This window comes from Plectropomus leopardus, chromosome 13 (assembly GCF_008729295.1).
Source record: "Plectropomus leopardus isolate mb chromosome 13, YSFRI_Pleo_2.0, whole genome shotgun sequence".
NCBI lineage: Eukaryota > Metazoa > Chordata > Actinopteri > Perciformes > Serranidae > Plectropomus > Plectropomus leopardus.
This window is the reverse complement of record NC_056475.1, coordinates 7,102,704-7,122,158: the sequence shown is the minus strand read 5'-3', so window position 1 is coordinate 7,122,158 and position 19,455 is coordinate 7,102,704. Positions and strand designations below refer to the sequence as shown.

The 19,455-nt window shown below is 37.5% G+C and overlaps 1 protein-coding gene across 1 annotated transcript; it reads left to right on the top strand.

The window, feature by feature from the left end:
* Positions 1 to 531: 531 nt before the first annotated feature.
* On the top strand, positions 532 to 14,350 carry rcc1l (RCC1 like). Its single transcript, XM_042499721.1, has 12 exons — positions 532 to 695; positions 1,901 to 2,186; positions 2,334 to 2,463; positions 3,431 to 3,559; positions 6,154 to 6,220; positions 7,182 to 7,233; positions 7,555 to 7,639; positions 9,314 to 9,495; positions 10,504 to 10,591; positions 11,267 to 11,440; positions 12,988 to 13,073; positions 13,947 to 14,350. The coding sequence occupies exons 2-12, from the start codon at positions 1,902 to 1,904 to the stop codon at positions 14,022 to 14,024; spliced, it is 1,356 nt and encodes a 451-aa protein (XP_042355655.1). The 5' UTR covers positions 532 to 695; position 1,901; the 3' UTR covers positions 14,025 to 14,350.
* The last annotated feature ends 5,105 nt before the right edge of the window (positions 14,351 to 19,455 follow it).

The window sequence follows — 19,455 nt, the reverse complement described above, 5'->3', positions numbered from 1 at the left end:
TCTGCTTTTCCTTTTAAGATTTTTTTTTTTTCTAAATAATTTTAAATTTTGTACAAAAATATTGTGAATGTGTTACTTTCGGGTATTGGAACTACTTTCTTACATTTTTATTTTTTCTTACTATGATTATGATTATGATTGTGATGATGATGATTTTTATTTTAAAAAACAAACAATTAATAGATTTATGAAGAAAGTAATCAGTAGATTAATCCATAATATAATAATTATTAGTTCACAGTTCCACCTCAACCAAGTACAACAATAAAATCCTGTTTTTACATTAATGCATGAGTAATAATATTCTAATGATGTAATATAAAATAGTTTAACAGTTATAGAGATCAATTTTGTTCTGTACTTTATGTACATTTTACCAGTAACATACTTTTACTTGCAGCACTGTATTTTTCCGTGGTATCAGTACCTGTGTTACACACAGTAGTACAGTAGGTGGCGCAACGCTTCTTTAACATGACCGGAGTCTATAGAGTGGAACGAGAACCGTAGAAGAAGAAATACAGTTTCCTCTTCCCGGGTTAGCTAGCTTTTCTAAAGGTAAACAAACACGCGAAAATGACATTGAAATCAATAATTACAATTTCAGTTAGTTCTCATTACTTTCTATACAGCACAAGGTAGTTATTCAGCCCGTTAAAGAAATGATTTAGCCTCGGTTTCAACGGGAAGCAAAGGTAAGTTCACACGAGCTCAGCGGCTGCGGAGGAAAAGCGTTAAGAACACGCGGCGGAACTGCGTCCATATTACTCATAATTTAATACTCCTGTGAATATTATACAATTTCTACGTTTACTAAAACATTGGGTTTTATCTTAAACGAATCATTAGGAGCCGCTTTCTCATTCGGCGTTAATTAAGTCCACTTGACATATCTTATTTTAGGATAATTTTAACATAAATTGGAGTTCGTTAGCCAACGTTAACGGTTAACCGTTAAGGACCAGCTGGTGTTGATGTAGTTAAAATGGGACATTTGATTAAGATATAAAGCTGCTTTACAAAACAGACCAAAGCCGAATTTACCAGTACACCCTGACCATTCTTCAAAATATTCAAAGACTCCCAGTATCATATGTTTAATTTCCGACATGACTGAGGTAGCATTATATGTTGGAATAAGTTGCTGCTTATTCATCCTGGCTATTAACACATAAGCTTCATTTATGCAGGCTTAATTTTTTATTTTTATTAACTTGGCCTTTATTTAAAAGCACATAAAAACGGACACATATAATAAAATATGCGCTACATGGCACATATCAATATTAACCAGCATAATCAGATACCCAGATTTAGTCCATAGAGGTAAAACAGACACAAGCAACCATCACTATTGATATTTTGATGTTTTGATTGTTTATATTATAATTTTCATGTTTTCTGCATGTGTTTTTTATATAAGCCAATATAGGTTTCTGCAACACCCTCACATGTACTTTTTGTATTTTTTATCCTCATTGTCCTTTCTGTTATGCTAAACAAATAACCTAAACTATACTTTGACTGTATAAGCACAGTCACTCCTGTATGAGTTAAGTGCCTCAGTCTCACATTGCTCCAGAGGAATGCAGGCTCAATATTTTTAAACGTATATATATTATGGTGTGTTATTTTTGCAAAACTCTTTGCAAACATGTGTCCATTTTTCACATTTTATTGCACACTGATTTAATTCTATCTGATGAAAAACAACTCTGAAAGTACACAATAAGGAAGTTGATCAGTTAGTAGTATTTATTGCAAATTTTAAATTCAATCTCAAATCATGCAAATAATTATAAAACCTTTATATAATAAAGTGTTTAAAATGGGCTTCTCATGCCATTACTATCAAACCACTGATTACAGTTTTGTGTCCCTGTCTTGTCTCGTTTTACAGGATGGCTCTTTCATGCGTGCGACTGTGCACTCGACACGTGAGCACACAGCTTCAAGTCTGTGGCTATGCAACACTCAATAAAGCATCCAGACCTCGGGAGAAAACCAGCAGCGATCCAGTTTTTCAGTATGTCGGCCGGCACAAAAAGCCCACCCACAAAGTGTTTGTGTGGGGCTTCAGCTTCACCGGTGCTCTGGGTATCCCCAGCTTTGTGGTGCCGGACAGCGGCAGGAAAAATCCTCGCAAATATCAGCTGACTCCTTACAGACTGGAGACAGCAGAACAGGTGAAATTAACTTAATTGAAATAAACATATTGATGCATATTGGAGTTCTGGTTGAAATCTTATATTCTTGTGCAGAGGACAGTTAGTCCTCAAGGTGTGTGACGTATTTTTTAAGACTGAACTCAGTAGCTAGTCTTCTTCTTCTAGATCTCGTCTGCTGCTTGTGGTTACGGCTTCACTCTCATCGCCTCGCCAACCAAAGATGTGATCAAGCTGTGGGGCATGGGCCTTAACAAGGACTCTCAGCTGGGCTTCCAACGCACGCAACACAGCCGCCGTAAGTAAAAAAAAAAGAAAAAGAAATTCAGCTTCCCTCCACTCTTTTTAACTTACTTTTTCACAGAATCATCTCAGAAGTTAATGGCAGTGTTGGATGAAGTACCTGAAAACCACTCTTAAATAAAAGTACAGATATCTCACGAGAACATTACTTTGGTAGAAGGTAATGTCACCTACAGTAATAGAATATTACTTGAGTAAAAGTCTTAAAGTATCTGATATTTACTGTACTTGAGTATAAAAAGTAATTTAATTATAATAAATGTACTTAAGTATTGAAAGTGAAAGTGCAGGTTAATACTGGTAATAAAAAAGCACATCAGAATTTTGAGAATTATTAAGTTTATTTCCTTGAAACGTACACCACCTTAAAAAGGGAACGTAAACTACACTTGAAGAAAAATTAAGACTTTAATTTTTTTTTTACAACTTTAGTTCCTCCCTCCCTTCCTTTCCTATATTGTTAGTACTAAACAAAAATGCCTCGGGGAAATGTAGCGGAGTAAAAGAAGAAGAAATGTCCCGCAAATTATTTTTAAAAATCTGGGTAAAAGAATTTCTAGAAAACTTTATTTATAGTTAACATATTATATACATTTTTTGTTAAATCAAAGCACCTTTTTCAGCTAATTTTTTAAAACTTTGCTGTCCTTTGTCCTTTTTTTTTAGTAATTTCTTGATAATATTTGGGTCATTTCTCTTTCAGTGTTGTATTTCCTTTTTTCCTTTTTTCAAGTAATCATGCCAGTTTTATCAGGTTTCAAAAGGGTTAACTAACATGTTCATTGAACAGTTTCTGGAGCTAATAAGCAGCCAAACACTGTATATTTCAACTCAAGTATCTCTTATTGTCACATGCAAAACAAATAGAAGAATAACAGACAGACAAAGAAAAAGCACCACCTGTACAGAAGCAAAAACATCTATCATAGAAACCCAAAGCATTTCATGCTCTGTCTCTGTAGATAAAAGCTACGACTACGTGTTGGAGCCGTCCCCGGTGGCTCTGCCGCTCGTCGAGCCTCTGCAGACCAAAGTGCTTCAGGTTGCATGTGGCCGGGCTCACTCTCTGATCCTCACTGACCAGGAGGGAGGTAAGAGACTCACTTTTTACTGCAGCGACCCCACAGTTACATATTGTTCAACATCAAGCTAACCTTTGATAAAAATCACGTGAGGCTTAATTTTTATATATTTATATTTTATATACACATAGAGACAAATCAAACATTAAATCAGTGCAGGAAACACAACGTATATTATAGTCATCAGAATTGATAATAATAACTATGCATGTATAGACAGCACTTAGTATGTTCCAATTACAATGAAAACGGACTTAAAAAGAAACAATGAGTTCAAGCAGGCTCAGAAAACAAAGCATATAAAAAAGGAAATGAATCAAATTAAATAAATAAAATTCTTCCCCAGTACCCAAAGATATTTTGACAGTTTTCGGGGCTTTAATCCACCATTAAAGGGTTTAGTACCAAAGTCACAAGCCTTTTACCAGTATATCTAAAAAAAAGGGTGTCCAAGTTTTTAAAAAATCATCAACTTTACTCTTGAATCTGTGTAAGATACTCCTTTGGTATGAGGTCAAAGATCTGTTTATGCCATCCTAAGATTGAAGGTGCTGTGTACGCATACTTAACAACATTCTTCGAACGTGAGGCTTTTTCGAGGTGTTGCAGATGAGTGTTTGTCAGAGCTTGTGGGAAAAGACGAAACACCTGGTAAAGTGTTGATACCGACCACCTGTCACACTGTGCATCTTTCTTACGTCCTCCACCCACCACTCACTGTAAATGAATGATAATCAGGCAGCTGTTGAATCTTTTCGAAAACAGTTATATAGTTGCAAAAGTTAGTGTTGTTTGGTACATTCAGTAAATTAGCATACAGATGCTCTAACAAACACCATTTTAAGTCTCTGAAATTGCAGGATGTAAAATGGGTTTATGACTCTGTTTTGATGCCCTCGATGTAAATGTTTGTGGAGAATTCTAGTAAAAAAAGTTTCCATCATATTATTGATATTTGCCAAATTAAGGAGTTTTCCATTCCTGTGCTTTTACGGTCTTAACGGTCGTTTTTTCTGGCAAGTATTTTGCTGTTCGGCATTTGAATGCCAGAAGTTTGGCCTGACGAAGGAAAATAACAAGTGATGGCTCACCCACAGTGTGGTCTAGAGCAAAATCAATTAGTTGATTCACAAAAAAGTAATAATTGTCAAATGTAATAATTGTCTACTTAATTGATTTCAGTGGCTTTTTTTAGTCCCCCTTCATAGATTGTATATATTTGAATTTTGGACTGTAAACTGGGCATCTGGGAAAATGATGGGCATTTTTTACTGTTTCAATGCATAAAGACAAAAGGAGGTATAAGGTAGATTTATTAGTCATTTTTTAAACAAAGTTTTAAAAAACAAAGTAACGTTTGTCCTTGATCCTGCTACATCTTTGCATCATTCAATTCCTGCAGTGAATTTTTTGAATTTGCATCAGAGTCTTGTGTCCTTATGGCTTACAACAAGGTCCATCTATCCGGTGCAACAGCTTGATCCGGGATGTTAGGGGTTAATCATGTTTCTGTGAAGATGTGCACAGAGCGGTCTCTTGATTTCCCGTTGCTGAGTGAACCTCAATTACATCTCATCCACTTTATTCTCCTGCGACCGGACATTAGCCAGAAGAAGGCTTTGTAGAGGAGAAGCTCTCAGTCCAAGATGGGGCAGCCTCGCCCTGATACCGGCTCTCCTCTCTCTCTTCGTCCGGCGCTTTCAGTTTCATTTCTTTTCTTTGGTGTGACTGGCCGCTTGGCGTATGCCGTTGGTGGAGATCCTCTCACGGTCTGTGGCATTCAGTCCAAACCCCACACAACTTCTCCTGATGTTGATAAGTGCTTCTCTGTTGTAGAAAAGTCTTGCCTCAGCAGAAGGGGCCATAAAGTCGATTTTACACACGCTCGATATCTCTAATAAAGAATAATCATTAGTTGCAGCCCTAGTGTTATCCATTAAGTACTGTGTGATATATGTTCTTCCTCTTTGCCATGGAGCTCAACTGTTGTCGAAAAGCTATTAAAAACACATAAATGAGCCACAATATTCTCAGTATTGTGACATCTCCCTTTGTTTGTTGACATTAAGAAAAGTATGGAACGACTCCAGACTCGTCCTTTAAGGTGTTCGTGTTCTACCTGCCGTATTACCTTTGCTGTTATGCAGCAGTGTTTGATTACCACATTTGCCACTTTAGTTTTGTCTGGTGAAGGATAATCCTAATCTCTACTTTGACTTTCTCTTAAAAAGGAAAAGTCAGCTTTAGTCAGTGTGAAAACAGGACGTGACTCTTGCAAATGAAGCACTGCAGTTGTTTCTTATGTGACTCATTCATCAACTCTTTTCCTTTGGGGCTAAAACTTTCCTCCCACAACGAATGTTAACTGAAGGAGAATAAAACTAATAAAAATGTTATTGTGTTTTTCAATCTTTCAAAGGTTGCTTTGGGGCTTTAACTTTTTAATGCAGCCTTGCAGCTTGCATATGTGAATAAAACCTTTACATCTCACTTAAATTGATAAATGTTACATTGATGTGTTTAAATGGTGCTCGGCATGTTGGCATATTCAGGATTTTGAAAAAATCTGTTCCTCATCCCTCTTTTCTCTGTTTTCTCAATAGTTTTCAGTATGGGCAACAATGCGTACGGCCAGTGTGGAAGGCGGATAGTTGAAGATGAAGTTTACAGGTTTGTCTTGAAGCACTTTGCATGCACACAAACACAGCCTGCAAATATTTCAGGATCATTTTACTGTATTTTTATAGAGTGATGATGTGTTTTCATGTTACTGTGAAACATTTTTAGTCCGCCAAATGCTCCATCTTGAAGTAAAATATTGCATTTTGGCTTTTATTTTGGCAGCTCTAGTTCTCGCCATGATTTCTGTGGATTATGATATCATTCCTGAGATCTGGGAACTCGGCAACGTCACAAAAAAAGTCAGCAACTGACAAGAGAGCCAGATGATCAGAGGGGCTTAAAACCAGGCCTACAGTTTAATAAGATTATCTGAACCACTTTATTTGGAGATGAAACCGATAGACATTCAAAATGTGGGTAATAAACTCTTATTATGCAGGCGTGTGTGCAACTGAAGACAGCCTGCAGAGTCATGGGAGTCCTAAAAAGTACTGTGCATGCTCAGTAGGGCAGTATATCTATTAAATTAGCATTTGATCATCTTAAATACAGATTCTGGCTTGTGTTTGTTTGCTTTTTTGAGACACTTCATGATAGTTTAGCACCAAGTCAGATATGTGGGACCCAGATGTAATTTGAGCTCGACTCATCAGATAGGCATATGTCAGCCAATAATTAACAAAAAACATGCAGGACAGAAATGCTATAAAAAGACATGTGGACATTTGTCTTAAATTCCATTCGAATCTCAATCTAAAGGTAAAAAAATACCTCACTTTAGGGCAAAGGTTCATTCTTGACCTTGGGAACTCCTAAATATTGAACTTATATTTGTAAATTTACTCCATTGGCTGTTTGCATTAGATATATTTTCCATCTGAGAGTTGTGTTCTCGTAAATGCAATGCTCTTAAAGAAAGACTGAGACAGAAGGATGATGTGACCTCTCTCAAAGTTGCTGCTGTTCTCCACTGATGGATCGCTTATTTTTTTGTCCCGTGTCCAAACAGTGGCAGTCACATCATTCACAAGATAGAAGGCTTCAGCAGCAGGGTCACCCAGGTGAGTGCAGCCTTTGAATTTTAGCGATATGTCTCATCCCAAACTCTCCTGTAACAGACCTGCAGGTGCATTCAAACCAGATGGAGGCCAGATTTTTCCCAGAGCTCAGTTTCAGTCATTTTTTGTTCCATTTTCATCATATCAGTCCATTTTTAACAAGCGTGTTTGTTCAATTATCAATGAATTTAATACTGACACATCTAACTGTTTGTGATTTGATTTTAAATCTTGTGCGCTGTGTGCATTTGCTTATAGACACAATTTTTTTTAACACAAATGTGGTTTTATCCCTTAATATTTATTTATATCTTTTGTCTCCAGGTGGCATGTGGACAGGATCACAGCCTTTTCCTCAGTGAGACAGGGAAAGTCTTTGCATGTGGATGGGGCGCAGATGGACAGACAGGTGGGTCAGTGCGCTCACATTAAAAAAAAAAGAGACATTTTGTCAGGGATTGTCAGCCCTCTTAACCTTGAAAGCTGCATAATGAAGTGTTTTTTTCCTACTCTACAGTAGCCTTTTCTGCTACAGTGAGGTTGAACAGAGATGCAGTTAAATAAACACTAACAACAGTAAAATCGAGTAAATAAAGTCGAACAAGGCAGAACAAACATGCAATGAAATTTAACATAATAATAATAATGATAATCGTGATAAGAAATGATGATTATGATAATGATGCTTAATTGTAACTGCACTGTTCTGCAGACGGACTTGTATATATTAGCTAAAATTGTTTCATTAGGGCCTGTACATACGTAAAATTCTATTTTTCTGTTTTTATTTTTTCCCTTTTTTTTTAACATGCAGATGGGGTAATTTAACTACTATATAACTAAAGTACCCCTCTCTTCTGTTGGTGCAGTGCATCTTAAGTGTTTCTCCCTTTGGTTAAGGAGATAAGTAGTTTCTAAACTCTGTCAAATTCCTTGACAGAGTTTAGATTTCGGTCAGACATCTTTTTCCAAAACAAGAGAAAACGTTTCTTTGCACAAATAAGACTACAGGACAGGAGATGATGCTGTACGCTTTGCACGTGTATAGTTTTCAGAAGCACCAGAACAGCCAAAAGTGGATCTGGTTTTACTTGGAATTAAAAATCCTTGAAAAAAAAGGAATATATTGCAACCCAGAGTCCATGTAAATTTGGGCACAATGCATAGTTATGAAGCAATCTGCCTCTGCTCGGTCACATTTCTCAAAACTTGGTGAAATTTCTGCAGAGATTTAAAGCAGCTATATCTTTTAAGTTATGAAACGTGTAAAATGTTAATTCAAACAGTGTCTGGCAGTGAGGGAAAAGATATCAACATATTTCAGACTTTTGTCCCAGATGTCCTCTTCCAAGTCCTCAATATCTTATATATATTATATATTCTGTGAATAATATATAGCAGCAATTTCCATGTGAAACCAAAAACAATCTTGTGTAAAATAATTCTGCTGCTGGTAAACGTAAACATTAGAGGAGACATAAAATAAGACGTGTATGTGCAGTAAATGAAGATGCATGGAAAGTTATTGGAGAGAAATTAATTGCCATTATTTTAAACCTTTTTTTTTAATTTAATAGGTAGCTAGAAGATTTACAAAAAAGATCACAAGGTTACAGAAACATTTTATTTCAAGCCTGTTTTGGTGATAATGAATAAAAGCAAAATGAAGTGCTTAAAGTTAATAGATAAAAGTACAAGCCAGAAGACTAGTGAGCAGGTAAACAAGTGAAAGCACACAAAGATAGATACATTTTTTAAAAAAAAGTATATTAATAAAATAGAAAAATAAATGAATAAATAGTAAGAAGAAGAAAAAGGAAAAAAGAAAGGGGGAGAGAAAATATTATGGTTCCAGTCCATCTTCATAATGTGAAGGATATTTTAAATCAAAATTAAATTTCCATTTTGATTAATTTGATTCAAGGTAGATTCATTTATTTTTTAAATTTGTCCCTAAGCAGGAGTTTAGGATTCTCACAGTCCGGGGAAAGAAGCTGCTCCATAGTCTGGTGGTTCGGTGCCACAAGTCATTTGATCAACATTATGAGTTTAATCTTTAAGGATTCGTTTTTATTTAATCCAGGTCTTGGACATCACAAAATCAGCTCCCTTCCGACGGAGGTGGGCGGGGATCTGGCCGGGGTGGAGGTGCAGCAGATCAGCACGTACGGAGACTGCAGCTTGGCCGTGTCCAGAGAGGGACAGCTGTACGGGTGGGGCAACTCCGAATACCTGCAGCTGGCTTCAGTCACTGAGGCCACACAGGTGAGGAGGGCTAACATGTCGTCCAGCAGGTGGAAGAGCAGATACAAGCTGCCGATGCAGCCGACACACAGACAGGAACAGTACAGCAGAGTGGATTCATGCCCGCTGACATGTTTCGGTGTCTGTGCTGAGCTGCTGTGCGGCTGCTCGTGCAGCACAAAGAGTTGCCTGACGGCTCCGCTGGTTTCCGTTTCCACCTGTCAGTCATGTGTCCGCGCTGTCAGAAGGTTTAATCCAAACTGCTCCGCTCGCAGCAGTCACCCGTCAAACACACAAAATCTGATGTTTGAACATTTTGAACCATGATTTAAAAAACAAAAACAAAAAATTGGTGTGAACATAGAGAAACTAGAGCCAGTTGGCCTGATTTCTTGTAAAAACATGGAAAGAAGGAAAACAATTTGTAAGAAATTGGTAAAAAGTTACAAGACCCAAAATTGGCAACGATTTAGAAAAATAAAGGAAAATAACCTGGAAACAGGTACTTAAATAAAACAAAAATTAATATATATTATATATATACATTTCAATAACTTAATTTTAAATGTAGAATTATAATAATCACAAGATTTGTTTTTTTTCCACTCATTTGATAATTCTTTTAGTATTCTCTCTCTCCTTTTTAAAGGTAATTTTCAGGTCAATCAGTTGTCACCTTTTACAGTTTTTTTTGTAATTTGCGGCACGTTCCATGACAAGTTGCTGATTGCCTTTTGCCCATATTTTTTAAAAGAAACCAAACCAACTTGCTGACGTTTTTGAAAATGATAAATGCTTTTGAAAGGCGTCTGAAAGCTGATGTCGATTTAGGTTTCAGAGGGTTTTAGGGTAGTTTGGATTTTTGTTGTGGGGTAACATGAGGTGCTTTATTTGGATGAAACTGTCACGGAGGGAACAAAGATAAATACCAGATGAATAATTGTATTTGTAAATGCAGGAGAGACCAGCAGCAAATGCATGAACGAGTAATCATCACCACTGAGCTCTTGTTTATCCTCAATCTTTCAGATCAACTCTCCTCGACATCTCCCTCTGACAGGCTGCGGAAAAGTGGTTCAGGCCGCGTGTGGAGGCACACAAGTCGCCGTTCTCAACGGTCAGTTCACAAATAAAACCCCCAAAAACAACTCAAATGAGGACAGTGTTTGAATTACAAGCATCGAGTACAGAGTTACTAAAGACACATTTTCTGACCTGACAGCTTGGTTGGCAGTTTTTAAAGCTTTAAGCTGCAAAACTTTTCAGTTTGGTGTTACAGAATTGACTCCACATGTGGACTCTTGGTGGCCTCGCAGATCACAGTTTTGAGTGTCAGGCTTCTACAGACTTTTTTGGAAATGAGCTGTTTTTAGACTCTATGACAGTAATTGCACAAAGTGTTTGTTATAAACATGCTGTATGTTAAATATACGACTGGAGCTTTTACCTTTTTTTATTGATGTAGTATGAATGGCAGCTAAGTCAACTCTCAGTTGTTTTGAGGGTTAAAGGTTCAAAAAATTCTCAGATTGATTATTTGTGAGTTTTAGGGCTTAGAAGTAAAGACGTTTTATCAACTCTCTTAATTTAGGAAATCACTCATATATTGTCGTGTAATGTGGCCCTCTCTTCATAAAGTTACTAATTGTAGTTTAATTTACATGCAAAATTGAAAGTATTGTATCATGTCCTGTTAGTATAAAAATATATTTTAACTGCTAAAACAGCTTCTGTCCTTTGTTCCACCTGTCAGAGTGTAAACATCACTCTGTGTTTCTGTGTCTTTTTTTAGAGAAAGGAGAAGTGTTTGTGTGGGGCTTCGGCATCCTCGGAAAAGGCCCAAATTTATCCGAATCCTCGACCCCGGAGATGATTCCCTCCACACTGTTTGGGCGCTCAGAGTTTAACCCCTCGGTAGCCATCACCAAGATCAGGTGTGGCCTCAACCATTTTGCTGCAGTCACGGGTAAGTTTGTCTTGGCACTCGTAAAGTGTCTTAAAGGAATAGTTCACCAAAAAATAATATACATTCTATACAGTACTTACCTCCCTGGGCTTTGCCAGTTATTTTTGAATTTGTCGTGCACACGCACACAACGAATCATCTGGAAATGCATTGTTTAGAAATGTTTATATAGTGGTGAAAATAGATGTTTGGATTTCCATGAGTAAAAACAGTTTGGAAAATGATGCACAGGATTTTTGACGTTTTCCAGATGTTTTATAACCTTTTTGCTGTCCTTCGTTTTGACTGCATCAAAGTCAGTCTGCACTGATAAACTTTCATTTTTCACCTTTTCACTTAACGCCATTCGATAAACTTTTTCTGGGACCACAGAATGTCTACAGCAGTGGGCACTATGTACAATTTATATATTTTTTGGGGTGAGCTATCCCTTCAAAAGCGCACAAAAGCTGTCAGATCTCCGTGTCAGATCTGCATCACAGCGAGAAAAACAAGATTTACTGATGCTTCTTTACAAGATTTCTGCTTCAGCTCTTAAATGATCAGCTGTAGCCTCCTGAGCCTTTTTGTTTCCAGCGAGGATAAAAGATGAAAACATAAAACTCATAAACAGCAAAGTCATTCTGTGTCATCCAGTCTGAAAGTGAAGCACAAACGTCCGGGGGAGCAGTTTACTGTTGAGTCAGGTAATTTAGTGTTTATGGCACCGAACAGAAGAGTCTGCTGCTCGTCTTATTTTTATCTTTAACGCAGCAGCCTGAAAGAAGGCAAACAGTGAAAGAAAAAACCTTTAAGCCAGTTTTTATGAGTCTGATTCAAACCTCCAAAACCAGTAACAGCAGTAAAAGTACAACCAGAAGTATTCTGTAACCTTCAACTGCCATTTCCTAAAATCAGACTTTGTCTTTGGAGCGAGACAGTGATGGAAAGTAAGAACATTTAAGCCCAATTTTATGGTACTTAAATGCTTCAAATAACAGAGAATTTTATTATCACTAATTCAGGATTATATTTTCGATTTATCGTTTATTCTGTGAAATGTCAAAAAGTAGCGAATACATGCCAGTTAAGTGTAAGAAAATGTGTTGTTTTGTTCAACCAGTAGTCCAGAGCCCAAAGATATTCAGTTTAATGTGATAATTGACAAATAAAAGCAGCTTTTTAATGAGTTTCTGTTTTGTATTTACTATTTTTGTTTACTTAAGGACAGAAATATTAAATAAAATATCATAACTTGGATTCTGCTAACATTCCCAAATTAACTGATAGATCTTTTAGTACATGGAGGAAAACATTTCTAAAAGTTATTTATCAATGTTTAAATGTGCCACTTATCTAATTATTGTTACAGAAATTAGCTTTGTGTCACATAAGTTATTGTTTACACATAGTCTGACTAGAATATTCTGAATTCTGGTTGTTATTATTTTTATTATATTCTGCATGTGTCAAAAGATCTGACTTGTTCCAAACTGCAGCTGCCCCGCGTTGAGGCTCAGCGGGCGCGCGGCCTCACAGCGTGCTGATGTTTGATGGTTGTGTTGCAGATCGCGGCGAGCTCTTCGTCTGGGGGAAGAATGTGAGAGGTTGTTTGGGCATCGGGAAGAGAGACGACCAGTACTTCCCGTGGCGGGTAAGACAACACTGATTCAATATTAGTCATGCAAACAAAGAGTCAACCACGCAGCTGACGCACTGTAGAGCATGAGGCACACCAGTACGTGAGCTCAGAATAATAATAATAATTCTTGTTTCTTTTAATCAAAATTACCAGCGGAGACTACGTTTGACGTTGCTGTAATGGGTCATAATGCCAGGCGTGCTCGTTCACCCGACTGCAGCGGCAAAATCAGAAATCAACATAACTCTAGTTAGCACCTTCACACTGCTTATTGTTGCAGAGTATGTCACCTGTAGACGACCTTTTTTTCACTTTCAGGGTTAAAAAGAAAATATGCGTTTCAGAAAGTTCACTTTTTCCTCGTTTTTGTGATGGCAGTTAAGGTGTCGGTTAAGTGAACAAAACCAAAGAGCAGGGTCCCCGTGAATCCCGAAAAAGTCTTAAAAGGCACTGAATTAATCAATCTTAAAATAGGACATAATTGGTCTTAAAATGTCTTAAGTTAATTCTTCATAAGTCTTAAAAGTGTTAAGACATAAAAGGTACGATTCTATGAATCTCAAAATGATAGATGACTTAAAATGAAAAAATCACAAAATCCCACTTGCCTTGCTGTCACCCAAAAGTGTTTTAGATTAAAGTAAATATTTGGGCAAATTCTCCCTAATCCAAAGTATTTTGAGTCTGGTCTTTTTTTTTTTTTTTCAAAAATTTTTTCTCAAAATTTTCCACCCAGTTTTGGTTATCGTGAAATCACTCTTAAATGTCACTGAGAAAGTCTTAAAAGCTCTGACATTGCACTTCCTGTAAGCTGTAGGAACCCTGAAAGAGGTAAAAACATTCATCTTAATTTTACTAAAACTTCTCCGTGTGATTCTCCACCAGGTGACGGTGCCCGGTCAGGTGGTGGACGTAGCTTGCGGTGTCGACCACATGGTGGCGCTGGTGAAGTCCCTCCTGTGAGCTCCTGCGCTCCTCAGCAGTGGATGAAAGGCTGGATGTTTGGCTGAGCCTCCCGCTGACCCCCCGGCCGCCTCGGGGAGCCGATCGGGGGCCGCGCTGGAGTCTTGAAGCCAGCTGTTCTCCACAGGCGACGGACCCTCGTGTCCCTTCGCCCTGCGGTGACGTCAAGCCGAGCGCAGGGCGGTCGATTCAGCAGCAAACTGTCACTGACACAGCTCACTTTACCCTGCATGAAGGTCGTATGGGGAAGATATCAAAGGATAGTTTTGTTTTATTGCAACTTGAGCTGAAACAATTAATCGATTTAGCAAAACAGTGAAAAAATGTATATAATTCTACAGTTACAGCTTCTCGACTCACAGGATTTTCCCCTTTTTTCAGTTTTTAATGAATTACAAACTGAATATCTTTTGGTCGGTTGGACAAAACAAGACTTTTGAAGAAAACAGAGAGGCGTTTTTTCACCCTAAAATCTGCAATAGTTGCAGTTGCAGCTCTTATTACCTGGCATTTATTTTCATTGTTTTAGCTGTCATTTCTCATATAGTTTTTTTTTACTTTAAGTGAACCAAAATAATCAAAATAAGATCCAGGTTTCCCACCAAAACAGTCAGCTTTCAGGTTGGTAATACTGTAAATGTTATGCTTTGTTTTCTCTCACATGTTGTTTGTTTACAAGAAAATGACTGTGAGAGAAATGTGGTCAGTGAATGAAGTGGCTCACTGTGGAATCAACCCTCACGGGGTACGATGGGTTCAGGCACTCTGCAGGATAACGAAATGTTTGGAAATATTGCACCTTTTGGAAAACCAGATATGGCAAAACAGTCGTCCACAAAAAAAAAACCAACCAAAAAAAACTCACTTATCTCACTGCCAACTGCAAATAGAGGTGACGGCACTCTGCCAGGGAGAAAACATGTTTTGGCGAATCAATTTTGTTCATCAAAACTCATCAATAGTGCGTGCATGTTGTTTAATGGGATGTGCCGTTCTCCCAATCTGGATGTATTAGAGAATTAACCCACTTTACCCCACCGTGTTAGTTTGATGCCATTAAGTGCACAACACTGAGAGAATGATGGACTCTATATCAAAATTAATATATTTTCACCACATCATTTGCATTTTTATAAATACTAAAATAACATGTTAGAAGGATTGTGATGAGGCACTAATTTTAGAGAAGCAGTTTGATGCTACAAACATTTGAATGTGTTGTGTAGGGTAAGCCCCCTTTAGTGTTTTTACTTTTCAGCAACAAATAACTTTGGTGCACAAATTTACTTATAAAATTTGCAGTAAACTTCTGTCTATAAATCTATAAATGAATTGTGACATAAATCTTTTCAGTCCAAGAGTCCTCTGATCCCTGGCTTACAGAGGCTGCACAAATATTACAGAATACTTCATCAGAACGATCCTGGGTGAAGTAGTCCCACACCTTAGTACGTTAATGCGTGTGTTAATAATGTAGAGATTTTACTGCAGCAGCTAAAGGACAGTTTGATTCTTACAGTATGGCGAGTTTGGCTGAAGTCGGTACATTCACCCTGGTTCTGTTGTTGCTGCGCTGTCCCCGCTGAGCTCCTGCGTTCTGGGAACATTCATCATTGTGACAACTCGAGGCCCCTCAGAGAGTATGGAAATGTGTTTATGACAAAAGTACTGAGTGAGCATAAAACATACAACCTGTGATCAATCTGTGAGTCAGGATGTGAGATCACAGCGTTGGTACCAAACCTGATTTTAATCACAGTTTTGTCCAGCTGTGTGATCACATTCTGAGTGTTTGAGGGCACTTGCTAGACATGTTTTGGCTGATATACAAATGATCATTAAGGTGGTAAAGTCTTTCTTTAAAAGTATATCAATTACAGAACCTATGTTACATTGAATTCATGCAGAAACTTTGTTATTCTCGCGTGCCTCCACAGTGAATGAAGAATCCAAAAACTGAACGTTCTTGATGAATTAAAGTCACAGGGGTCCGTGTTTAATATCAGCAAAACTGTATCAAAACATCTGTTTACAAACAACTCGTGCAGTTTAATTCAAATCTCATTTATCCAGTTGTATGCTCTGTACTTCCCTCCCAAACAGGCAGCCCTTTCCGACGGGGAACTGAACTGAAAGTGAAACGTATGTATGCTTTCTTTAAAGCCAGATTTCACTGACAAAAAACACAACTTGTGTGGCTGTGGTGAGTTTTAAAGGGGATTCTTCAGGGTCATACTAACCGTAAAACTTTAAATATATGCCTGTTTCCAAGCAGATGCCCAGTTCTTTTAGTAGCCCGGTGTGGCTTTACATTTCGACAAATAAAGGCCTGTCTCAGTGGCTCGGTCTGGTTGCCATGAAGTTCACTTTTTAGTCATTTTTTTGGATATATAAAAACCAGGCTGTTGGCGTCCTGCTAGAGCTTAGTTAGCTGCTTAAATCACATAAAAATATAAAAGCCTGTCCCACTTATAAGGCTGTTGAGGTCAATGATTTAAGCAAATAATAGCCTGGGCTATTAATTGAAGTTTTCCGGTAACTCACAGTTGTGTCTGTGTCTGTAGAAAAAATGGCAACTTGTAGGTCAACCCCCCCAAAAATGACCGTATGCTATTTAATTTCTTTTAAAGAAAAGTAACTGCTCGTGCAGATCAGCAGATAAAATCTTCCCGAACACCCACAGGTCTGTTCATGCTCTCAAAACATATTCTTTCCTCATAGATCTGTCCAGTCGCTGCTGATTTACAATGTGAAGCACTAAAGTTTATGCTGATGATGCTGAACCAAAAGGTTTCTAAGATGACGAGTAGCGCTGTGGAGCTCGTGTGTTTTTACAGGTGGTTTCCTGTTTGGCATCGGCAGCATCGTGCATTCACACAAGGAGCAACTTCATCATTGGAGACGTACTTCTGGCCACCTGATGGATGGTAAGTCCAACTTTTACTCTCATTTAGCTCAGTTTTTGGTCTCTACCAAGTCCTGAGTGAAATATTCTTTAGCTGATAAATGCTCTACTATGTTGACCAGCTCACATCTAAGTGTCTCTGTCTGCTTCATGACAGCGGTGAGAATGAACCAAAACAAAATCTGCGGCACTGAACATCTGAACAATGAGCTGAACTTAATATAAAGCTCCTTAAAGGAGTAGGGGGCTTCAGATTTAGGTGATACTTCTCTGCAGGTCCAGCCACAGGGTCCAGATTTCTCCTTAGTCATTAGTTCCCAGTCTATGTATTCAAAACTTGCACATATTCAATATTATTTCACAAAATGTGAATACATCATTTGCAACATAAAAACATATCACAAGAATAAACAGAAATGGTACATCAAAATAAAAGCTCTGTGCCAGGGGGTCTCTATTGCTTCAAAATAAAGTGGGTTTTTTTTTTTTGCATTCACAAATCCTTTGCGATGCACTCAGAATAGACCTGCGGCTCACTTTTAAACTGCAACTCACCAGTTAGGAACCACTACCATAGAGGGCACTGTTGAAAGTGTTAATACTAAAATTTCCAGAGTTGGGGTCAGAGGTCACCTACAGGGTCATTTGGGGAGGACACTTGACAATGAGGTGAGAGGAGTTTTAGTGTTTTTCATGTCTTAATGTAAACATCCAGCTCTCTTACAAATAAAACAATAATCAACATTAAAAACTGTCAAGGGGGAGCTACAGTTACATTATCACAGCCACAACAGGCGGTTTGTTAGTTTAGTCGCTAGCAGTTTTTTTTTTAGGGAAAATAACTGAAAAGTTTGATTTCAACACTGAAAATCCCGTAAGGTGACACCAGTAAACTGTGTTTGCTAAAGGAAGGTGTGTCATTGTCGATTTCCATCTCTGCGTGAAGTGCTGACTCACTGCTGTTTACGTCTGACTGGTAAAGTTTTGATTCGTCGTGTCTGTGTGGGTGGAGATTTCCCACCGGTGACTCTGCAGCTCAACAGAATGTGAATCGATGGAGCAAAGTGGCAAAGTGGTGCATTTTAATCAGCGGTGATGAGATTTTCTTCTGTTTGCAGCCTCTCTTGACTGTTAACTTGTAACTTTAATTGCAGCGAGTGTTTGAACTGGTGAGGAATTTCTGCAAACATTTGATCTAACATAATTTATTCATCTTTTAATTTATTTTTGTCAAAATGAGTCAAGCTCTTCTGTGTGAAAGCAAAACGTTCTGATGTTAGAAATCTTCACTTTTACTGTATTCTTGCACATAGATGTTGTAAAAATGTATATTAATCAATCTCACTCTAATAACCATATTCTCATATAATACCTACCTCTGCATGACATCACATGCACACTACTATACTTAATACCGACCTGAAATGCTTGAATACAAAAAAGATGATTTGTTCCAAAATAAGTCAGAAATTCTATTTAAGAAGATCTTTAAAATGTCTTTCAGACAATAAATGAAAGATCTGATAGCTGTAGACCCTGCCTTACTCAAGTGCATGTAAAATTTCTTCTATATAGTCAAGTCAAAAGTCCTTAATTTAAATATTAAATAAATAAAATTACATAAGTATTATCAGAGAAATGTACTGCATCACAAGTAAAAATACTTATGATGCAGAACGGATCTTTTCTCAGTGTTATAGTACATTATATTCTCTTTTTATCACTAACAAACAACAAATGCATTTCAATGTTGTAATCTGTCAATGTGGAACTAATTTTAGATACTTGTATACTACAAGGTAGATAAAAAAGCATGTTTTTATGTTGTTTTTATTTGCAGCCAGAAGTTTTACAAGAAAGACATCTACAAAAACTTCGAGCCTGTTTTGGACAATAAATCACAACCAAGTCAACCAAAGCACAAACCAAAAGACTAGTTAGCAGGTAAACTAGCAAAAGCACACAAGGATAGATAAAGTTAAAAATGTATATTAATAAAATAATAATGATAAGAATAACAATAAAATGAAGGCAAAAAAAGGAAAAATGGGGGGGCATTGTGTTATGTGAAGGGCATAATTCAATATTAAAACTAATTAAAATCAAAATCAAACTCCTACTTTGATCAATTAGGTCCCAAATAAAAAGCATGTTTGCTTTTTTAAATGTAAAAAGTAAATGTAAGTGTCAAATAAATGTAGTGCGGTAAAAGTTAAATATTTTCCCCTGAATTGTGAAGAGTAAAAATAAAGTAGCATAAAAGAGAAACGGTATTAATCAAGATTAAAGTATGTCAAAATTATATATAAATTCATTCACAGTAACAGGAGTAAGTGTAATTAGTTACTTACGCCCCTGCAGGTGAGCACAAGTCTTTTCTGAGCTTTCAGTGAGCCGCAGAGTCGAGCTGTCGGGGATTATGTAAGGAGAAAGATGATCACGATGAGGGAAAACACTAACAGACCGTGTCCTCTCCTTTAACCCCGCTCTGCAGAGAGGGTTTCTACAGCTGGAACAGCCCTCCTC

What these genes read in the sequence shown, in the direction of transcription:
- rcc1l (XM_042499721.1), top strand. Translation starts at nt 1,902, where the DNA reads ATGGCTCTTTCATGCGTGCGACTGTGCACTCGACACGTGAGCACACAG. An exon ending in ACGCACGCAACACAGCCGCC is followed by an intron (nt 2,464 to 3,430) that starts GTAAGTAAAAAA and finishes CTGTCTCTGTAG; the next exon opens with ATAAAAGCTACGACTACGTG. An exon ending in CCATTTTGCTGCAGTCACGG is followed by an intron (nt 11,441 to 12,987) that starts GTAAGTTTGTCT and finishes GTTGTGTTGCAG; the next exon opens with ATCGCGGCGAGCTCTTCGTC.